The sequence below is a fragment of the Medicago sativa genome, chromosome 1, assembly GCF_051527215.1.
Source record: "Medicago sativa cultivar Bolivia chromosome 1, Bolivia_mono, whole genome shotgun sequence".
NCBI classification, from domain to species: Eukaryota; Viridiplantae; Streptophyta; class Magnoliopsida; order Fabales; family Fabaceae; genus Medicago; species Medicago sativa.
Window position 1 is genome coordinate 65,655,264 of NC_140749.1, and position 22,521 is coordinate 65,677,784.

The 22,521-nt window shown below is 36.9% G+C and overlaps 1 protein-coding gene across 1 annotated transcript; it reads right to left on the reverse strand.

Annotated features, from left to right (window-relative positions):
* Positions 1 to 1,347: 1,347 nt before the first annotated feature.
* Positions 1,348 to 20,370, reverse strand: LOC146956481 (protein SPIRRIG-like). The gene is made up of 19 exons (XM_085729101.1): positions 19,629 to 20,370; positions 18,608 to 18,677; positions 18,420 to 18,505; positions 16,699 to 16,834; positions 16,545 to 16,601; positions 16,074 to 16,253; positions 15,543 to 15,734; positions 15,341 to 15,406; positions 13,842 to 13,956; positions 12,564 to 13,726; positions 11,656 to 12,355; positions 11,479 to 11,581; positions 10,267 to 11,378; positions 8,520 to 10,170; positions 5,313 to 8,396; positions 4,719 to 5,027; positions 3,867 to 4,173; positions 3,621 to 3,767; positions 1,348 to 3,161 (listed from the first exon to the last, which is right to left on the reverse strand). Exons 1-19 carry the CDS (start codon positions 19,808 to 19,810, stop codon positions 1,983 to 1,985), a joined length of 10,839 nt encoding a protein of 3,612 aa, XP_085585227.1. The 5' UTR covers positions 19,811 to 20,370; the 3' UTR covers positions 1,348 to 1,982.
* Between the last annotated feature and the right edge of the window lie 2,151 nt (positions 20,371 to 22,521).

The following is a 22,521-nucleotide window of genomic DNA, read 5'->3' on the forward strand; positions in this document are numbered from 1 at the left end:
TTCATCCAAAGATTATAAAAAGCCACGCCTTCCTCTCTATGATAAACGAAGTAATCCACGAGACCAATGGATTTCAATTAAAAGCAAAGCTTCAATGGATTTCACATCTTAACCAGATTAGACTATGAACTCTACGAAATCAGACGACAATAAGCTATTATATTTTCCTTTGGCTCTTAAAACTTTGAACAAGTTTCAATTTTTTCAGAGTGTTTAAAAGTTGAACTGAAAAATCAATTAATTTTGATTTCATTTGTTATCCCTGTTTTTTTATAAACCCATATTTAGTTTTAATTTAATTTAATTTAATTTAATTTGCTTCATTTGAACTTGAAATCAAATAAATAATTTGTTGCAAGTTGTGCTGTTATGACAACATAAAATACAGGAACATCAATGAGGACTTGAGATTGATGTTCAATGTCGATGGCAGAAGAACCGAGCATGTGTTCCTTGTATAGTTTGTGGGTGGACGGTGAAGAAGGAGATAATTAGGAAGTGTTGTTTCAATTTAAGAATGGAAGGCGTGGCTCTTTTATGATCTTTGGATGAATCTAACGGTTAGTAAAACGTGACTGCAGTGACTGCAGGCTTTTTGCAACTGCAGTGAATCCAAATCCCAATAATTGTACAATTGAATGTGTAAAAGTGACTCCTAAAATTTATTACTCTAATTACTTTTATTAATACTCGTGAAATTTGTTAAATGTTCTTATAAAAAAACAACGGACAAAGTAACATTTAGCAATTGAGCACCCTTGATATAAATACAAAATTAAGAAAAGCAGTTTTTATTTTTTTGACAAAAGAAAAGCAGTTTTTATTTCACAAAAGAAAAATAGTTTTTACATGAAATTTGTCAAAATACATTCTCTTTTCAAAGTATCATTCCATTAATAAGAGAAAAATTGTGTTTATTTTGTCATTCTCTTCATTTAATTGGTTATATTTTTCTGGAAAATAATTGTTGCATCTTGAAACTTGGAAGGTAAAAGGATCGACAAAATTTTACAGTCCTATAATAGAGACGTAGGAATTAGGAAGTAATTTTCTATTATACTCTCATTGTCATGTAGCCCGATTCCACTTAAGGAGATAAGGGTTGGTTGTTGTTGTATACTCTAATTGACTAAATTATTTTTTGTCAATAAAAACGGCAGACCATTAGAACTGCAAATGCGAGACAACAAACATTTGACCAAAATATATATTTTTCCCTGTCTATTTGTGTTTTCATTTATACTGAAGTAGCCCTTGTGATCTCATTTAATAAAATATGTTTGTCGTTACCTAAAGAAAAGAAGAAAAAAAAAAAGGCAAATAAAATGAGGAAATATTCAGACAACGTGAAAATCAAAGGAAATGACCTTTTAGTTTCTTTCTTTACTTTTAGGGGCACATTAAAGAAATACCCCAATGTCACTATGGAAAAAGAATTTCCCTTAAAGTATATTATACTCATCCCACCAACTGTCCCATAACCATACCTCTCATAAGGCCTATCATTTCAATCACATTCCACTTAACGACTTGCCTTTTTTACTATACAACTTAAATACACAACATTACAAGCTGCTTCACATATGTACATCAAAGAAAGAACAGTAGATCTCTCTTGGCAAAATCAAAATATTGTCCGCCAGTCACCAAAAATACAAAACCGCAGGCAACATTTGCTTTCTCCTTTTCCACTTTGCACCCAGCTTTCTTCACTGATTGATGCTTCACCTACAAATTGAACACATGGTACTCTTCACGCATATAGCTTAGTTAGCTCTCTGCATGTGGTGTGGTCTCATCTTTTCTTTGTCAACCTTGTTTTCCCTGTTTCAATCCGGCCAGCATTCTTTTGTAAATTTCGCTAATTAGGAACATGAACCCGTCTTTCAACAATTGAGATCCATCAGAAGCCAATGTTAGGATTCAACAATAAAGGCTGGTCAAAAGCCAAAGTCAGCACAATTAATTATCATTCACAGGCTTCACCCCTGATTTAATGAACCTCGCAGACTCTCATCAGGCAGTGTCCAGGAAAGCAAATGCCCTCCCGAATCCCCACTTAATAACTGCTTCATATCGGTTGTGAGATGAAGAGCAGTAACCGGATGCTTATGGAACTTGAGTACCTTGCGTAAGATCAATCTGTATTCTGGCTCCTTTGCACCAAGGTTTAACACTCTGAACCCACCTGCACCTGATCTGCTGAGAGAGCTATCAGGGTCAGAGCAGTGAACCATTTGCCACACTTTGACAGCACCACTCTGATGGCCTGTTGCGTACCACTTTGTTTCCTGCCAATCAGAAAATCTACTGCTCGTCACTGAGAGAATAGAATCAGAAGGCAGTTGTGATGTGTTGATCATTGACAGGCAATCCCCATTGATACTCCAAACCGCCAGAAGAATACCAGCTGCTGTAACAATCTCTCCAGTCAAGTCATTAACAAAAATTGCTGAAACCGGTGCTGGGAATTCTGGGAGCTGCCGTACAAATGCCATCGAGCTCAGATCCCATATAATAACTGTGCAATCATCCGATCCACTCACAATAAGCATGTAAGGCTGGCATACTTGAAGGCAAGTGATTTTGGCTGTGTGCCCACAAAGTGGCTTCTCCAACTTCAAGCGACGTAAGGCACGGGGCCCAAATTTACTGACTCTCCAAACATTAACAAGCCCGTCATCTGCCCCAGTAACCAGAATCTGACCATCATGGCTAACACCAGCACACTGAATTTGATGACCTCCATGTAAATTTTCATGTGTTGAAATAAGTCTATCTTGTTCGTAGCTCAAAAATCGCAGGCTACGATCAGGGAAGCCCCAAGCAACATATTTGGTATATGTTCTTGGTTTAAGCAAATTGTTAGTTCCTGCGATGAGAATTTTATCGTAGAGAGTGACAATTTGAGTGATAGGTGAAGAACTTTTGCGGATTTCATGCGGAGCAAGATGACTGGAATGTTTAAGGGGATGGGGAGGAAGTTTTCTGTCAGTTCGCCTTTTCACGTGAGCTTTGAGGAACAGTTGCTTTGGTGTCTGACCAAAATGATTAATTTGTGCTAAAATGGATGCTTTCATGGCAGGATCTGTAACTGAATCTATGTCTACACTCCCTTCATAAGTATAATGATAGAACACATTGACTGATTCCTCAGCAGCCTGCCCATTGTACAGGAAAGTAGATATTAGGAACAGAAGAGATGAAATATTTCTGGAATCGAAAGGGCGTGAAATTAGCGCGTCTGTCAAAAACAATATTCTTTTTTTTGAGAGGTTGTCAAAAACATATTTCTTGACAGGATCATCAATAAACGTGGAAATGCTTTAAAACTTTTTTATGGTGTTTGATTAAGCTTTTGAATAAAATTCAAATCAGATTTCAGATTATGTGAAGCTACTAAAAACAACTTAAATTATAACTACTTTTAAAAATGAAAGCCTTTTTTGTTATTGCAACCAAATGAAAAATTAATTCTGCTTGACATAAAGTCTTTGAAGAGCAAAAATTCAATAAAAATAAATATAAAACTAAGCAATACAATAATTAGATTCAGTAATTACGAGATCATTCAAACAAGATTGGGGACAAGTATCTGTATAGCAAAATGAAATACCCACCTTCCCTCTCTGCTTATATCCAAAAATTAGGTCTATCCAGTGATGCAAATTTTCTGAGACAAAATCAGATTCAAGAGCTTCCCTATGCTTACTGATGAACACTCGAGCGCTACCCTTCGCCCACGGAGGTAGCATAACATCCCCAACCTAAAAGAAAAACGAAAGTGATTAAATATACTAGTAACTTAACCTGCATTTTGGTTCTTGAAGACTTAAATTAGCAATAATATACTGCACTAGTATAACCTTCTCGCCGGACTGTTTCTCTCCCAAGTCAAGATTGAATTGATTCTCCAAGAACTCGGGCATATAAAAAAATTCTGGAATCAGTTCCTTCACATCAGATGTGTTTCCCTTCCCAGCGGCACTTAACCAAGTATCCCTTACACTATTGAAAAGGCGATCAGCATGGTCAAACTGGCCGCCCTGAAGCTTTTGATTCTCAATACTGAATGGCGGCAGACGGAGGAGATAGAATAGGACGATGCCAGCACTAGAATAATGAGATCCATAATGAAACTTTGGAACTTCTGGATCATCCCAGCTATCATATCTAATAAAAAATGATAAAGTAAATGAGATGTACCAGAAGGTAAAGTATCTTACAAGATAAGGTATGATGATTACAATATCAAGTTTCTCCATGATATAATGATAACACATTAACTCACGGGTAAGTGTACAAAACCATAAGTTTCCTGCAAATACAAAAATTGTTCTGATGCCTCCTTCCACGATATTATTGTTTATAAAAATATTCGGTTTGTGAATGTATACAAATTTTATTTTATTGGCATGCTTCAAGAAACTCAGCAAAATATTTTTGCCAATAATCCCCAGGTAATAATTGCAAACAACACATCATATACAAGCCAGTGATGTGAGGTTTATTAGGAGACAAGCCAATGAAGTTGCTCATAGTTTACCTAGGGTAGCTCCATGTCATGCTAATTTCTGTATTTTCATTCGAATTCCATCTCTTATCTCTACTCTTTTTTTAAATGAAATGCATTAAATTTTCTCGTCAAAAAAAAATATATAATAAAAGACAAGTTGAAACATGCGACAAGAACTTGACCTCAATTCATACGGACCAACCTTTTTATAAATTCCTCTTCACCTTCCGGAGTCTGACAGCCCATTGGTTTATCAAGCCTACGGAATGTTTTTGGGTCAGACAAATCAAGATTTTCACTCTCATAATCTGCAAGGACCCATGGAAAGACTGGATATTGGGTAAGATCACTATATCCACGTCCTGCCAAGGTGTTGAGATGCATGAGGTACTGGAAGTTGCTTATTTCTCCACTTTGCCACCTTTTTGAAAAGGATTTTGCCATTACTTTGAAAAGACGGCTGCCTTCATTGCTTTCTTGTTTTGATGATCCCGAAATAGTTGTGTCCAGCCTGATACAATGTAGACAACAATATTAAAAAAACAAAGCAAAACAGGCAATCATATGCAACAACACTAAAGCATCTAAAGAAGAGAAGTGCTTGAGTGATAGCACATATTTCCCATCTTTAGATTTTATGTTACAATTCATCATCAATATTGCACCATAAATGCCCAAGTTCCAAACCAGCAATGACGTTAAAAGCATTATGCTACTTGCTAGAAATATAAAAAACACAAAACTGGCGACAAATATGTTGTAACAAATCAATAAAACCAAAAGAAATAACTCTTACATGCTATTCCGTGGAAGATTCATTGCAACTAGATTTTTAAAAACTTCTTCCCTCTCTTTTTTATGGAAGACCAAAAGATCATTACATCCATCCATGCTAAATATTTCAACAGCAACTGGTCGAAGCTGGTAATCGCGCTTCAAAATCTCATGGACACTATCAAGCTTCCACATGCGCCAAGGATGCGGTAAATTTCCACTGGTATGTACTTTCTCCTTTCCCCATGCACCACCACTGTAGGCCCATGCTCTTCCACCAACCAATGATTTAGCTGTTGTGCTCCACGACAAAGTTGATTTGGATTGAAAATCTAAACTGCCATTAGCATCTTTCTTGACACCCAAAGCCTGATCAATGACTGAGAGTTCATCTTCACATTCCTTCTCCCAAAAGCAGCCAGAGTCATCAATGTAAAAGTTTTCAATCACATACAAACAGAATTCACCTATTAGGAATATACCATCATGTTTGTCGAGACCTACAACCCGTTCACAGTTATATTTAAATCTTATTTTCTCCAAAGGTTCCAGAAAAGGTCTGATTAAGTATTCACCATTATCATGCACTTCTTTATCAGACTTATCATCGGCAATCTTAAAATCATCAACTTTTACAGAAGAAGATTGCCTCGGAGATCCCATATCAGATCTTCCTAGTGTGCTTTCTTCAATTGGGACTGATACTACACTAGACTTGGCACCATGCTCAAGTGCAGAATGCAGGCTTGCTTCATTCATACTGCTAGCCTTGTCTTCATTCCACTCATTCTTATCAGAAACTGCATCTTTAACACTCTCCAACTTATCATCAAAAAAAGGTCCATACAGCTCACCATCGGAACTATTCTGTTTGCCACCATCAGTCAACAGTGGAAAATAAGGTTTTGAATCGGATGCATCAGGACCATTGTCAACTATTCCTTTAGACAATTCTGGTTTCTCTAATTCAAACTGTCCATCAAGAATATTTTGTATAGTATCAATTTTAAGTTTACAGCACTCAAGTTTTTTCCGCATTCGATACGGACCTTCAATTGGACAAAGCTGCCATTCTGGCTCTTCCGTCAAAGAGGATTTACTGAGTGGAAATATCCCTCGTTCGTGCACAAGTTGCTGAAGATGGCATTGCCACTCACTCTCAGCATGCAGAATCCATCCATACTTATCTTGCCTAACAACTCTCAGCTCAGTGGACATTGCATCACGAACTAAATCCAGTGCATATCTTCGCTCATTTACCTGCTCCCAGTGCCTTAAATCTAATTTTGCAGCTTCTCGAGATTTCTTTCCCATTTCCCTCTTTCGACGACCTTCTATCCCTTTGATTCTTACTCCTGGAAACTTTGCTGATCCTGCAATATACTGCACCCACATAATGCAAGCACACTGCTCCAATACCTTATTCACAATCTGTTCAGTATTCTGATACCACTCGGAAAACTCAGATAAACTTCTAGTCAATAATTTATCAAAACCACCATGAAGTACATCAAGTTGCTTCCCTTGATTAGGTTTAGAAACAAGCAAGTCTTCTAGCGCAGCCCTCCTATGTACCAGAAGATACTTGAACAAATCAATAGCAATATTCTGTACATTATGTCTTTTATCACAGAGAAGAGATACTAGATTCACACATAGACAGCAATTAAGATCTGTATCGGTATTGCTGGGACAGAATATTATTCTTTTATGAGCAACCAATAATTGCAAGACAGTGTATATATCAATAACTGAATCATCCTGGGATGAAGTTGAGGACAGTCTCTTTTTAGGTTCCCCGAGAAAACCCAACCGCGAAAGGAGATCATCCTCCCCTATACTGACCAAAAAATTTGGGAGGAAGCAGTATAATATCATCCGATTAGTGTTCTTAAGAATTGAATGTATATAAGCCTCAAGTTGCTTACTTCCTCTTGCAATTGATAAGAGCCTCTTTCCACTGGGAGCAGCATCTTCAATTCTACCGTCTTTGTTTGCTAATTGCAACATCGACAACAAGAACTCAAGAGTTTTCAGTACCCCTGAAGGTTGAGGAAAAGCACCCATGTATACACGATCCACTATCAGCCAGCACAAAGCATCCAAATTTGATGACCAGCGAATCTTATCTAACTTTTTCTCATCTTCTTCATCATCACGCAGCAGTCGCCTCTCAAGGAAGTTTATAAATCGCCCAAGGCACAGTCCTTGGAAAACTAACACAGATTCACTATCAATATATAGAGGAACGCTTTCCAAGATGATCTCTATTAGCTGTGATGCTTTCACCTGCTCTGTCACAAAATCGGAAAGCACCTCTGCAATGAAATCTAACACAGCAGTAGCCCCAGCAGAGCATGGACCACCACCATATCCAGAGTCGTCTATATCCAAAAGCAGCTTTGAGGTTACCGTAAAGTAAGCATTTGCAGCAGATGGCTCTTGAAAGTTAGACTTCAGGTTTGAAGTTGAATCGAAATCCCCAGCAGACATTGAAGAATTGAAGGAAGGAGTAGGAGTTAAGGGAGATTTTGCTTCATTGTGGCTTGAGCTTCCAAGCCAAGATGTCAACGCAACAACTGGTGATGAAGAAGGTGTAAGAGGAGTTCTAGAACTGGACTTTTCCGAAAAAACGGGAGAATCCAGAACAGCAAACGATGCAGAACTATGGGAATCTGTTGGCAGCTGAATGTCCAGGTTGCCTTTGATACTGTGAAAGCTAAACTCATGTGCACTAGATGAGACAGAGCCCTGATCAGCATTATCACCATCCAAGCTCTGAACAGTTTGTGTATCTTCATGAACAGATTTATTTGACTCTGGCTCAATTACAGTAACATTTGACTCTGGCGCAGTTACAGTAACGTTATTGTCTGATTTCTCACCAACCTTAGAGTTTGCTGGTGCAGCCATATCATCAGAACTTGAACTTACCTGCCCCTGATGAAAGCTACTGACACTAATGGACGTTTTGACAGACTGATCCTGATCCAGAGGCAAACTAGAAAATGTATTTTGGGAACTGCAGGTATCATCACCATCATTGAAGCTTTTTTCTTCCGTCACTGCAGAGAGTTCTTTGGCTATTTTAACAGCATGTGCAGCCCTGAAAGCACGAAAGCTTTTGTTCAATAAAAAGGACTCATTTCATGCAATGTAATACTATGAATGGAGGTAAGAAATTAAAAGTAATGCAAAATAGATACCGAGAGGTCATCTCAAAACAAACCTTGCACAAGAAAAATACAAGTCAATGCAGCTTTCAAGAAATTCTGGACGCCTACAAACAGCAGTAAAAGGGGGGCACATCTTAGCTAGATCAACCATAAATCTTAGGACAGAAGTTGCAGCAGCAGGAGCTGATGCCTCTCCACCCATAAGGCGAGCAGCATAGGTCTTGTGCACAAGAGCTTCTCCTTGAAGTTCACCAGCCATGTCTGAATTTCCCTCTACAAGCTCAGCCACAAGGCTTGCACCAGCCTGGGAAAGATTACCAGTTTGGTGGGCAAGCATTGACTGCATGCTTACTCTATCAAAAGTAGTTTTTGCCATAGCAACCACAGAATCCAACAATTCTACAAACTTAAGTTCCGTATAATTTCCATCATTTGGCATAAGGGCATGAAAGTCCAACATACGGACCTCTGGTAACCTAGGATAAACTGGCTTGCCAAACATCAAACAGAACAAAATATAATATATATCCGGGGAATCATAGAAACTAGGGAGCACCCGAACCAAACCTTGATAACCTCCGCCGGTTCGAAATTTAAGAGCAAATGTTGGAGAGGAAGTAATACACACACCAAGTAAAGTCATGACCCATCTCATACTTGTTGGATGAACTGCTTCATCAAGAAAATATGTAATTAACTTTGAAGAAACAACTTTATGCCACTGCTCAAGCAACTCTTCCGATTTAATTGTGACTTGCAGATCAATAAGCATCTCTAGTAACATATTTCTGACAATCACATGTTTCCCCATTGACTCTCTCATAATTGGACGTTGTGGAGTCAACCCTGGTGGATCAAATGTCATTATCACAAATCTAACCACATTTTCAAGCTCAGAAGATAGAAACCCATCTTCCAAAATGACCCCAAGCAACACAACCAATTTTTCAAGGACAGGAACTTCAACATCACCCCTTTGCAATGTAACTAGTAAATGTTGGACAAGGTTGATTCGCCGCAAAATTGTAAGGTTATGATTTCTATACCAATGCATAGACACTAAGTTTTCAAGAAAACCAAGTAATGCAATTTGGATTGAAACTGAGGCTGTTACCCACAATGTCCAATCCAACAAGACGTGCTCAACCATGTCCGCATTTGACAAGACAATGCAATTTGAAGTTTCTGCGGCAATATCAGTATTTTCTAGCTCAGAAATGTGACTAAATGAATCTTTTGGTACAGAAAAATCATCCATGTCTCCATGAGACCCAGCTGAAGAATTCTCATCATGAAACTTCGACAAAAAATTATCCTCAAGACTGGCTTCCTGCGGTGATGCAGCGGGAGACAAGTTAGTCTGGGTAATTTCCAACTTTTTGGGTTCAGAAAACGAAGCTTCACAGGCAGCAATCTGAAAAAAGATCTCAAGAGATTGCATGTCGAATAATGACATTCTCCGACGCAAAAAAAGCGCAAGCAGGTGGTATCCCCTATATGTTTGCATGTCCTTAAGATTTTGATGATTTTGGTGCAGTGCACAGGCAAGTAGAGTCAGAGCCATATGCAGCATATCTCTAGTTTCTGCAGCTTCAATAAGAGCGAGGACAAGTTCCATCCCACCAATAGGACGGATAGTCTCTCCAATTACATCTTGCTTGCAGACGTAAGTATCTCCACAGAGACGTCCAAAACGTGGAATACCTGCAACTCCAAAAATGTCAATAAAACTAATTGAAGAAACAAATTCCTACTGGAAAAAGAAACAAAAGATGTAACTTCATAAATTTAGTTACGCACCTCCAATAGGGGACGCAGCAGCTGACATAGGATCAACCAAATTGAGCACTGAAAAACTACCTGAAGATCGAATAAATTCTGTAGAAGTTCCATCGAAGGCAAAAATGAGTTTCTTCCCTGAAAGCTGCAAAGAAAGGTTTCCAAGTCTCTCCAAATCCCAGACAATTCCACTTCCATCTGCCTTTAGGTCTCCCTGCTTGCTAGTAGCATCCACTCTCTGACCAGTAGCAACCAAAGTCAAATCAGCGTCTAAAGAATCTAATATGGCCATACTACCACCACCACAGGCCTGGTTAGGTACAAATTGTAGAAGATCTGTGTCCTGAAAAAGCCCTCTATATCCTCTACCAAGTATATACATGAAACAGATACAGCCAGGTGTAAGCACTTCCTCAAAAAGATAGCAAGAGCGTAGTTTCCATGCTAAGTCACTAACCCTCGTGTTATTAACTGATGTCCCAATTGTGACTTGCAATGGTTTACCAGGTGGAGAGGGTGAATATCCTAACTTCCCAGTGTGCCTTAACTTCCCATTTAGATAAACATATGCAACACTAGCTTGAAACAGTCCAGCAAGAGCATTTGGTTTGCTGTGAATGACTGCAAGGTGATGCCACCTTCCTTCCTCCAGATCTAAACCAGAAAACGATAAGACAGAAGAATTGCTGGTTGCAAGAGTAAGAATGCCATCCTCCTGGAGATAAAGTTCAGCATAGGTTGCATCATCGTTATTAGTAGCACCAACAGAAAAAATCCTTAAAATTTGTCTCTCCTGCAGTCCATTTGGGCCAGAGCGCTTCTTGGAAGAGACAACTTTAGATGGGTCGGTATCTTTTGATGGTGACTTCAAAAAATTTTGAAAATGGAACCAACAAACAAATGAATAACCAGCAGCCGGAGGCCATGATCTTTCACCCAACGAAACCTGAATGGCAGCATGCCCAATCTTGCTCATATCCATCTCCATAAATGGTGCAAGAGAGATATTTTCTGAGGACATGTCTTGCATCAAAATTAATTTTTCCATCATTTCAACAATTATATGACCAGAATTTTTCAGCCTCATTTGCATAACATATCTGATGAGCGTACGAAGTTCAGATGCAGATAGCCTAATCAACAGAAATGTATTGTAATTCAAATATAAATAGGGGAGCGGATAAAATGGATGTATTAACTTTAGAGAGCAGCCAATAAGAATATGCACCCTACCTGTAAGAACCGAGGACTTCCACAATCTTCAATGCACGAGAGAGTAAGGAAGATGAACCCGAAAGAAAGGGGTGGATTGTATCCAGCAAAAGTTCCACACAACCTATAGATACCATGAAAACAGTGAGCATCAAGAATAGCAAATAAAAGCAATGAAGTAAACAACGTAGAAAATACCTGTTGAGGTGAGGTTTTCGAGATTAAAGGGGCCAGCACGAGCCAGCTTTTCAATTAAGTCTAAAAGTTTTAACTGCACCATAGGAGTGAACATCAATAATGAACGAATCAAAATCTTAACAGCACCAGCATTGTAAACTCGCTCTTTATCAGGATTAATTGGACCTGAGGGAGTCAATAAAAGACTCTGAGAAGACTCGTTCTCAATTGCATTTGGTTTTGTCAAACCTTCTGATGCTAAGAAAGGTGGAATAACTATTTCAAGAGCAAGTTCTAACATCAACTGGATGACTTGTTTTTCATGCTCCACACAAAGTAAGCCAGACTCACACAGAAGATCGAAGAAAGTTTGTGACGATATAATTGCATGCAGCTTCATTCTATTAACAGAATTGTCAGACACTCCAGCAGTTACAACACGCAACAAATAGGTAAAAACCTTTACGTAAAAACTCAATGAAGATTGGTCCAAGTCTCCACCATCACTTTGGAACCCATGGAGTGTTGTGAGCAATAGGGAAAAACCAGTGGCTTCACCAAAAACCTTCTGAGCAGAGTTATTAACTCCCAAGATACGCCACAGTGCTCCCATAGTGTCGCATTTTGCATCAAGGGAAAGCCGGTACTGAGATCCCGAAGCACTGGTTACCATTCCACTTTTCAAAATTTCAACCAACACGCCTAACTCCTCAGGATGAGCCTGGAAAAAGTTATAATGAGAGAAGGTAATCACCTTGATGATTTCAAGTGAGCAATAAGCAAAGTGAGTAATCTTAAAAGCAGTATGCACCCCAAGATAAATAGCACATTCAAGGATAATATTTTTCAAACTAATAGCACTTTTGTATACGCTAATACGCACAGTCAAAATTTAAAAATTGTAAATTTTATAAAATGTGCCTACAAACCTGTGAGGTATCTTCAATTATAAGACATGACAATATCCTAAGAACCCCTGGACGATGTATATCAGACACCAAAAAAGGCAGCATGGTAGTCACACCAGTAGCGGAGCGGAATGAAGCTTGATTGGCCTCAGCTTTCTTCAACAAAGATACCATGCAGTCCCAGGCAATAGCAATGGTAGCTTCAACATCAAAAATAGGAAACTTTCCTGAACCAGATTCCATAAGCTTGGGTGAAGTGATAATGACATCCTTATTGCCCATATGCTTCTTGAAGCTGCTTGAGCTAGTTTTCCTCTCTGGTAGGTTGAGGTTAACATTCTGTTGATCAGGACCTAAAATCCTGTGTTGCTTCAAATCATCTAACATAACTTCCAAAACACCAACTTCACGCAGAACTTTCTTGTACTGTTGGTCAAAGGACAAGAGTTTTACAAAGAAAGAAAGTATTGTCTGCTTCAACTCCGATGTTATTGGTTGCTGCAATAAGCAACAAAGTGAAAGTAACTCTTGCTCAGGAACACAATTTACTACAGTCACGGCATACTCAAGAATTTTCAAGATTATCTCTTGCAAAGAAGAAGGAAAACCAGCCATATTTAAGATTAAAAGCGGAACGGTGCGTAATTGTTGACACAACTTGTAGTTCTCTAAATGACCTGAAAAAATTTTGAACAGTCTATTTAATACTTCGGCCTGCAACTCCTGGTTACTGGCTTTGAGGAGAATATCTTGCAACATCTGGACTGCTTCAAGGTCCTTGATTTTATCATTGTCCTTCTCCCATAATTCATCACCAAGCCAATCACTAGATAAGGTACGACTTTTGCTATGACCACCACCCTTGCTCTGAGAAGACTTAGAACCCTTACCCCCATATGTAGGTGGAGACTCGTCTAGCCCAGTTTGGGCTAGACTAACAAGAACATCTAACAACCTAGACAGAGTGGGTGAAAGATATTGAATGGAAGATTTTTCTTGTTCATTGAAATTTTGTCCTCTGCTATTTTGGGACCCATCTGAAGCAACATCTTTGTCATCATCAAAAGGAATGGATTGAAAGCCCTGACTTTCTGTCATGTTGGAAAGAGTTAGTGTGAATTGAACAAGGAATTGATATCCATGGGCATTATGTATATCCTCTCGTAGTCTGACACCACCAGCCTCTGCAAAATCAAATTAAGAAATCAGAACTAGCCAGCATTAATGGGAAAAAGGAATACACTCAAGCAGCTTTTAGACAATGATACTGTTAAAAGTATATAACACTTAGAAAATTACCAGCTCTATATGACAATTCAACACACTTGAGTAACAAGTCAACAATGCCCACGGTATAAGCAGAATCTCCACAATCAGGATCAAAATCTTTCACAGCCAATAAAAGAACTTTTATCTGCATTGAGCAAAGGTGCATTAAGGGTTAATTTGAAATGCATAAAATGACTAATATGAACATTAAATAATTATCGTGCTATCCGACAGCAATGATAAGAGCAGTATACGCTAATTTCAGATGAAGACCTGTACACCATCTAATATGATCAGTAGGTGGATATTTTCAAACATAAAATTAACTAGTTCATTAAGATCTGGACTGACTTCAATGAACCTCTATGAGTTGTAGGGTAGTAGCAAAAGTTTTGCAACCTAAACTTTATTTGGTTAAGCAAGAAAAAAATTCAGTGCTGATGTTAAGTTGCTTCATGATTATGATAACTAGATATATGTTGAAGAGGAGTGCTATGGACACTCATTTCAACACACTCTCTAACACTCATTCTCTTATTGGGTGAAACTCATGTGGGTCTCACACTTTGGAAATGGATCCCACATAAAGTGGTGAAACCCACGTGTTTCATCCAATAAGAGAGTGAGTGTTAAAAGGAGTGCTCCTAGCATTTCTCATATGTTGAAACATTTAATATTGGTAGCTGAAGGCATGCCTGTACAAGTTCTAATCTGGTCAATTGTTAATAAAGAACTAGCTATATAAGTTCTATTCTGTACATAGGCTGATTGCCTTGTCTTTTCTTTGAAGAGTGAACAAATTGATAAGAAAACTAAATCAACCATTTAACAAAATGTATTGTTGTTCCTGTAGCTTTTGTAATCCAATTATTTTGAATTTTTATAGTTTCTCCCCAACCCAAAATAGTAAGCACCCCAGCCACATGTTTATACTTTATATGTTTTTCTATCCTGCACTTCCCTAAAACTTTGCAAGTTCGCATTTCCATTATATAGGCTGATTGCCTTGTCTTTTCATTGAGGAGTGAACAAATTGATAAGAAAACAAAATCAACCATTTAACAGAATGTACTGATGTTCCTATAGCCTTTGTAATCCAATTATTTTGAATTTTTATAGTTTCTTCCCAAGCCAAAATAGTAAGCACCCCAGCCACATGTTTATACTTCATATGTTTTTCTATCCTGCACTTCCCTAAAGCTTTGCAAGTTCACATTTCCATCATAAAACAGAATATACTTGACCTTTACATGAAAATTGCAACAACTATGGCTTTGCACACTGGCTTTCACTTAATTTTGGATTATAATGACAAAGAGAAAGTAACCAAAGCAGATCTTTCATAACAAAATTCAAATCCTAGAATCACACAAACTCGCCCATCATTAATATTGAACATTGTTATATGCTATTCTGCAATTAAAGTACCAAAAGCTGAACACAAACTACACTATAAACAAAGTGTAAGATCGGTTTTGTAAGACAAGTTACTTTCAAACGGTATTAAGATTTGAAAGTCAATGACATACCAGGAGATGCTTGCGGATGTATTTGGCTGTGCTTCCATTGTCATTTACCAAAAGAAGACCGAGTATCTAAAATTATATAAACAGCGGCGACACAAACATTAAACACCAGAAGCATAGGATCAGCTCAAACTACTCATCATAAACAACATTTATAAAATTTTCACAATTTATTTCAACAGCAGACAAGTGAACCCCACTTTACCTGCATAGCATGTCTATGAAGTTGTATGCTGTGCAATGGAATAAGTCCTTCCTTATAACGAGAGAAAACAATCAAAGACCCCTTGGCAACCATTTGAAAAAGCAACTGAAGTGAATCATCCTCTATCAAACTCTGAGCTGCTGATGGATGGCTAGCTAGTGCTTTCATGATATGCACGACACTTCCCTCTACCTACATAAGAAAATAGATTGAAATGCAAATTTAAAAAAAATGTACAAATGGGACCTGGATTATCCCAGTTATATACTCACAATGAAATAATGTTTTTATGGTTTTCTTCTATGGTGAGGGTTTGGACTCGAGAGACTTAAGATCTTATATGACAATAACATAAGTTTAAAGTCTCCCATTAGATGTTAATAAATTCATTTCATCCACGACTTGTCAAGCATAAGTTTGTCATAAACAAGGAAATGTAAAACTAATTTAAGATAAAATTGTGTGCCATCCAACATGTGCAAAAACACGAAAGAGATACACAAGGTACATATATCATGAGGAGAAAGAAACCTCGAGCCGCCGGTTTTGCCCAACACCAACATTATATTCTTTTTGTAAGACCAACCGTTCTTCATGATCAGTAGCACTATTTGGCCTTTGAATGGTTACATCAGGATCAAGAAGGGCATTGAGAACATGGATTAGACAGCAAAATATTCCGGAGTCGAGTAGAGATTGCTTGTCAATAGGCTGTAAAAAATACACAATAAAACTACGAGTTAGTGCTCATGAGAAAACATGACAAATGTATAATACTATAATAATGAAAAACTATCCAATGGTTATACAGCAACCCCAAGCAGTTACCACACTAAACAACAAAACTAATGGATTTAAACACTACAGTAAAAGAATGACAAAGGTCAGAAATATTAATTAAACTGAGACTTCCATCAAACAAACAACAGATGTCAGATGGAAACACAACTGTGTGTTGTTCCTAATACGGTGACTTGGCACTAAATCTTTTAAGAAGCATACCCCAGATACAAGGATTCCCACTGACGTTAATAAATTTGCTCCGGGACTGATGTCATCCTGCACAGAAGAGTATCTATCAACAAAATTTAATTGATAAAACAAAATAAATAGCAGCAACAATACTCATCCCAAGAAAGAAATGTCAAAGACAAACCTTTGTGACTTCAGAGAAAAACTTCAAAACTTGAGCAACATCCAAAGATCTTGTTTTACTGCTGATCTTTAACTTCTCTATATCGGTTACAAACGCTCGTCCCACAACAAAAGAGAATATATGTGTTTCAACTAACCTGTTCACCATCAATATTATTAAAAGTCGGTTAGCAAACACCAATGCCAACATGGATAACATTTTTTTTTCAAAATATACAGTCCATATTTTTTCAAAATTCTCAGAAAGAAATGGGAAGACACAGACCAGATCTAAAGTTTATTTGTATGATAATGGTGTCTTTAAATCTACTATAGCAGGAATGTGAAAGTTTTTTGCCTTCAATTGAAAATACCATCCATATTTTTATAAAATGCTTTTGACCTTCTGGCCCATAAAGTGCATCAACCACAGATTTAAAATTCATATTATCACCGAGAGGGCTTCCAATTTAAGTGCACAACTTCGCATATCATCATTTACACCTTCATGAATGCTTATTTATCTCCAAGTGAAACAACAAGACAGATAAGAGCTTAAGTAACATTGCGCCCCGTAGACAGATAAAGCAAATACACAGAAAAAACATTTTGCCTCTCACAACTTATAGTCTAATGTTGTTTAGACTATAATTCTAAATAACCGCTAGGACTGTTCAATTAAACCAAAAAACTGAACTTATCTATTGAACCGATCTGAACCTATCTGTAAAGAAATGAATTGTTGATGTCAGTTTGTGAACTAACCTAGCCTTTTACACGCAATTCACTAACTGAAGCTTTAAACTCAGTTCAGAACGTTAACAGAAAGAACTGAACTGATAGAGTCAATAAACACTAATCTAACTCGAGTATTGTAACTTCACTTGCTACTGTCTCAAGCTTCGTGTTGATCAACAACAGCCTCAATACGCTTTGTGCTTCCTGGCCTTGTTCCTACATCGCTCAACATGTATTCATTATTATTGTATTTACGCCCGATCCAATACTTTGCCTCGGTTATGTTGGTCAATGTTTATCTGATAATAATTCTTACCAACTATGATAATTGTGATATATTTTTGTTGTTTCATTGATGATGGTCAGTATTTTTTTTCCGTTATTTGAAATATCAGATTCCAGCAATATAAAATTCAATAATTTTAGTAAACACGTTTTGCCTTTGGTTTAGGGTTTATCCCCAAAAAAAATGGTGTTAACCAATATAAAAATATGATGTCAACAAAGCAGTAGATCCAATTCAACTTCTTTGCTGAATGTGTTTCTTAATCAGTTACAGGGATCATATCTTTCAACTATTAAAGATTAACTAGAGTCAAGTGCTTGAACTACTTCAGCAGTGAGAATCCGTTTTTTTTTTTTTTTTTTTTGAAGAGGCTAAATTAGCCCACCCAAATTGGCACCGGGGAGAATCGAACTTGAGACCTTGAGGAGGAGCACACTCCAAGGTCCCAAGCCAACACCATCAGGCCAACATAAGTAGGTTGTGAGAATCTGTTTGTTTCTGTATAAGAAAACCAGTTCGGTTCAAAATATAAAGATAAATGCACTGAACCGAAGAACTAATTCGGTTCCCTTCAATTTTCAAGAACAATTTTTCAGTTTGGTTCAGTTTTTCACAGTAAATCTAACCATGAACGGGCATACATTCACAGCAATCAAGTTGCATGTAGATTAAGGCATGTACAGAAATGCAATGAAGCTAAGGAGAAATTGTTTCCTTACATGGTAATTAACTGAGCTACATTAGCCTGCTGCCTTACTAATCTACAAAAAGCATCTATACTCAAATTCAGGGCCGCTTCTTTTTCCTGCAACAAAATGAGATTAAGCATTAGCAACTCCTAATCCCCTTAAGCAGTGCAGGACAGACATGTATTAGATCATCAAAGAAACCAAACAATGATAAGAACCTTCTCAGAGCTGGATGACCGAAACTCTTCCCAAAATCTCTTGAAATCCAATTCCAGCTCATGTCTGTCCCTGATTTAAAGCACAATAACTTGAGATAAGATGGACAAGGTAAAAGGATTTTAGCATAGAGTAAATAGACCAAACAATAAACCAAGGCAAGGCATTTCTACAATCCGTCAATCCTGCCATGTTGCGACAAAATAATTATACAGCAGCATATGCATGTTCACTGATGAATGGAAATAAGTCATTTATTTTCATCATTCTCTAATCAATAAACCTGACCATTATGGCGTCATAAAAGAATAAAAACAAAGAAGGATCCAAGCAAATAGTCCAAAATTCAAAACCCGATTCCTTGATTGACGCACCCATGACGCAAAGATGACCTACCTTGCAGTTGCGCTTCCATAACCGACAAATAACTACTATATGCGAACAAGGCACCAGTTCCAAAACGGAATGTAACTACCATATTAGTAGTATATTTAGTAAAGCGAAAAACGCATTCAAGGAAATGCAGTTGAAGAATCCGACAAAATCGAAAAATCTAACTAAACATATGACCAAGTTATGGGGGTGTTAAGCAAGTTCGCAACTAAAATACTAGTGTGGCAGTCAAATGCACCGCAAATTGTGCATAACACCATCAAAAAAACACATAAAATATGCGCGCATACAGAGTAAGCACTCCAAATTCAACCAACTGGCGAGATTTTTCCACCATTTCGTTAACTAAACCTAGCTTGGAAGAAAAATATCAGCAAATGGGAAACTAGCAAAGGATCATTGAACTACAGACAAATCTATATTTGCCCTAATCAAAATCTATTTCATCATTTTCTCAATTGAAATAACAAAAAACAATTACAACTTATTCTATTAATCTTTCAGCAAATCAAAGCCAATGCATACTCAAATCATCACAAAATTTCATCGCTAAAACCTCAATCACATAAAAAAAAAAGGAAAATAAACTTCAAAATAGGAAAATAAAAGCAAAAATAGATAAATATAAACCTGTTAGGAGATGAAGAAGAGCTTTGCGAAGCTGAGAAGAAGGCATTGTTGTTGATGTTATCACCACGAGAAGGAGAAACAGCAGCAGAAGTAGAAGCAGACGGTGGTTGCGACGAAGCGGACGACGATTGAGTAAAACCAACCTTCTCTTTAAAGTCTTTAAGCAAATTAACCCATTTCATCGTTCAGATCCTTCAAAAACTCTCTCATTCGATTCTTCTCATCAACATTCACCAGATCCAACGATTTCCCTTCCTCCCTCCGAAAAGGGAAAAAGAAAACACCATTCAAAAATCAATTATCAATAAAATCAAATAAGCTGCAATAATCGCAGCTGCACAAAAACGCGTTTCGATCAAAAATGGTGAAAATGTTGATAAGTAATAAGATCGATCTACGCGATTTCGAGTTTTCTTCTTCTTCTCCGAGAATTTTTTTTAATTTTTTTTTTTTAAAAAAAATTGTTTGGATGAATCTAATATTTTCAAATATTTCGGAAAATGTTTAGGGAAATTGAAGCCCTAGAATGCGGAGAGAAGGTAATAAAAACGGTGAGAGAAAGAAAAATGGTACTAGCTGAAGAAAAATAAAATAAGTGCTTATTAAAAGAAATCGCGTTTGGACGGCCTTATGTTCTTCAATTTTCAATTTCAATATTTGCTTATTTGCTTGCTTGCTTCACCCTTTGGTTCGTTCTTGGATTTTGTTAATTTAAAATGAGTCTTGTATGGTATGTTATGTTGGTATGTTATCTGAGTTTGTTTTTGCACCGAAGAAGTAACACGTCAGAGTGGGGTCCATGAATGGAGAGGGTCCACGTGGAATCCCGTGATTGAAGGAAAAACGTGAAAGCCTCTTCTCTCCCACTTTCTCTTTCTATCTCTAGTCTACTAGGTTAGGGTCTTCTTTCTTCATGTAGGACTTGGTCTGCAAAATAAGGTTGAATTGAATATTAGTGGGATAGGATCATGGGATTTTAGAGCTTTCTTAGATATTCCCTCCTCTTGACATTTGGTTGTGAAATGAAACCAGTTGTTGTTGTATATGTTTGTATTTTTTTAATTTAACTAACTAGTTGGTGTATTTGATTTTATTTTAGGGTATATTTCCTCGTTTGTTTGCTTTCCTTGTAGATTTGATTTCATCAAGCTTATAGAGGTATTTCATCCTTTCACTTATTACATGCCCATTTCTTCTTTTTTAAGTAACATGAAAATTAAAAGGGGAGTTTTTGGTGTGAATGTGAACTTTTGCGCATAATTAGAGTTATTCTATAATCTTCGAGTTTGAGCAATGATCGACAAAGTGCTTCCTAAAGAAATTTGAAACTAAAACGGATGTTTGTTTCGTAAATTTTATTTTTTTGACGAAACAAAATTAGGAAAATTCATTAATAAAAATATCAGTACTGCATAACGGAACTTCGTCGTAATTTTTAAAATATCAATATATGTAGCCACCCCTACTACTTCAGTGTGAGCAAACACACGGGTTTTTCTCTTTAAAATTTCCACTTAAGAGTTGTCAAAATAAGAAGATAAACTACTCCTAAAATTTAAAATAAGAGGTCATACTTATATTGATCCAATGGATTAAATTTTGTGTGATCATAATAATTTCGAATCCAACTTGAATATCATCTTTGTTGGTCCGAGCTCAGTTTTTCGACGGATAACATATAGGAGGCATAAAGCTTTCACTTCATGCAATTTGAGTATGGACCATAATATCATTTTTCGACGGATAACATATAGGAGGCATAAAGCTTTCACTTCATGCAATTTGAGTATGGACCATAATATCAAATATACTTCGGTACCCCCTGTTAAAATGGTATGGGCCTAGGGTCATGAAAATACAAGAGGGCTTCTGATGATTTTGAAGAACACGTGCTCAGCACGTGGATGACATAGACACAAATGCAGACCGGATTGATCTGGTAACTAATTCCACTTGGATCCCCTTTATGATCCAACTCGCCTATTATGACTCTGACCCGTCCAAACATATCCAACTCCTTATAACTCCCTAAAACTCCCAAAATCAGCTATATAAAGAGAGTGGAAGGCATTGAAGAAGGGGATCACTTTCACATAAATATTGTCGCCTTTCGCTCGAACAACACCAGACAGAGTATACGTAGCAACGATTGTACTCACAACAAGCACAAAGTATATGATAGTTAATATTAAAGTTTAATTTTGAAGAAGTATCCTCCCTTATCAAGCAAATTATTACCATGGTCGATTGATAATTCATTAAATTTTATTGCAACTTGCAAAAAAAAAAAAGAAGATGTAAACATGTTTTTGATCTCTTATCTCTATCGTGAGATTCATACTGGTCCCTTATAAAAAATATGTCTTTAATTTCATTAAATGGTAACAATTTAGTCATTTCCGTCCATTTTGTCAATATTTTGTTAGTATATATAACAAGTAAAAGAATACAATCCCTAATATATATATATATATATATATATATATATATATATATATATAGACACACACACAAATACAGACGTTTCTACGGTGCAGTCAGAAAAATGACTTTTTTGGAAAAAGTTATTTTGTTTAGTCAATAATATAAGTGTTGATGTCATGTCAGCTAGTCTGGTAGACCACTCTAAGACTAAACTTTACCTTGTTACAAATCAGTCCTCGTACAAAATAATAATTACTTTTGGTTTTTTTAGGTAATAATTACTTTTGATTTATTAACTTATTTTATTTAAAATTAAATCACTTATTAATCATGCACAAATTAAATCATTTTTAATCATCCTCTTTCTTCGGTTTCTCCATCTTCATCTGCAGAAGAGGATTTCTCTAACCTAAATTATTCATCTTGTTCTCCATCTTAGTCGTCTCTTTTGCCTAATACATTTCCGTTC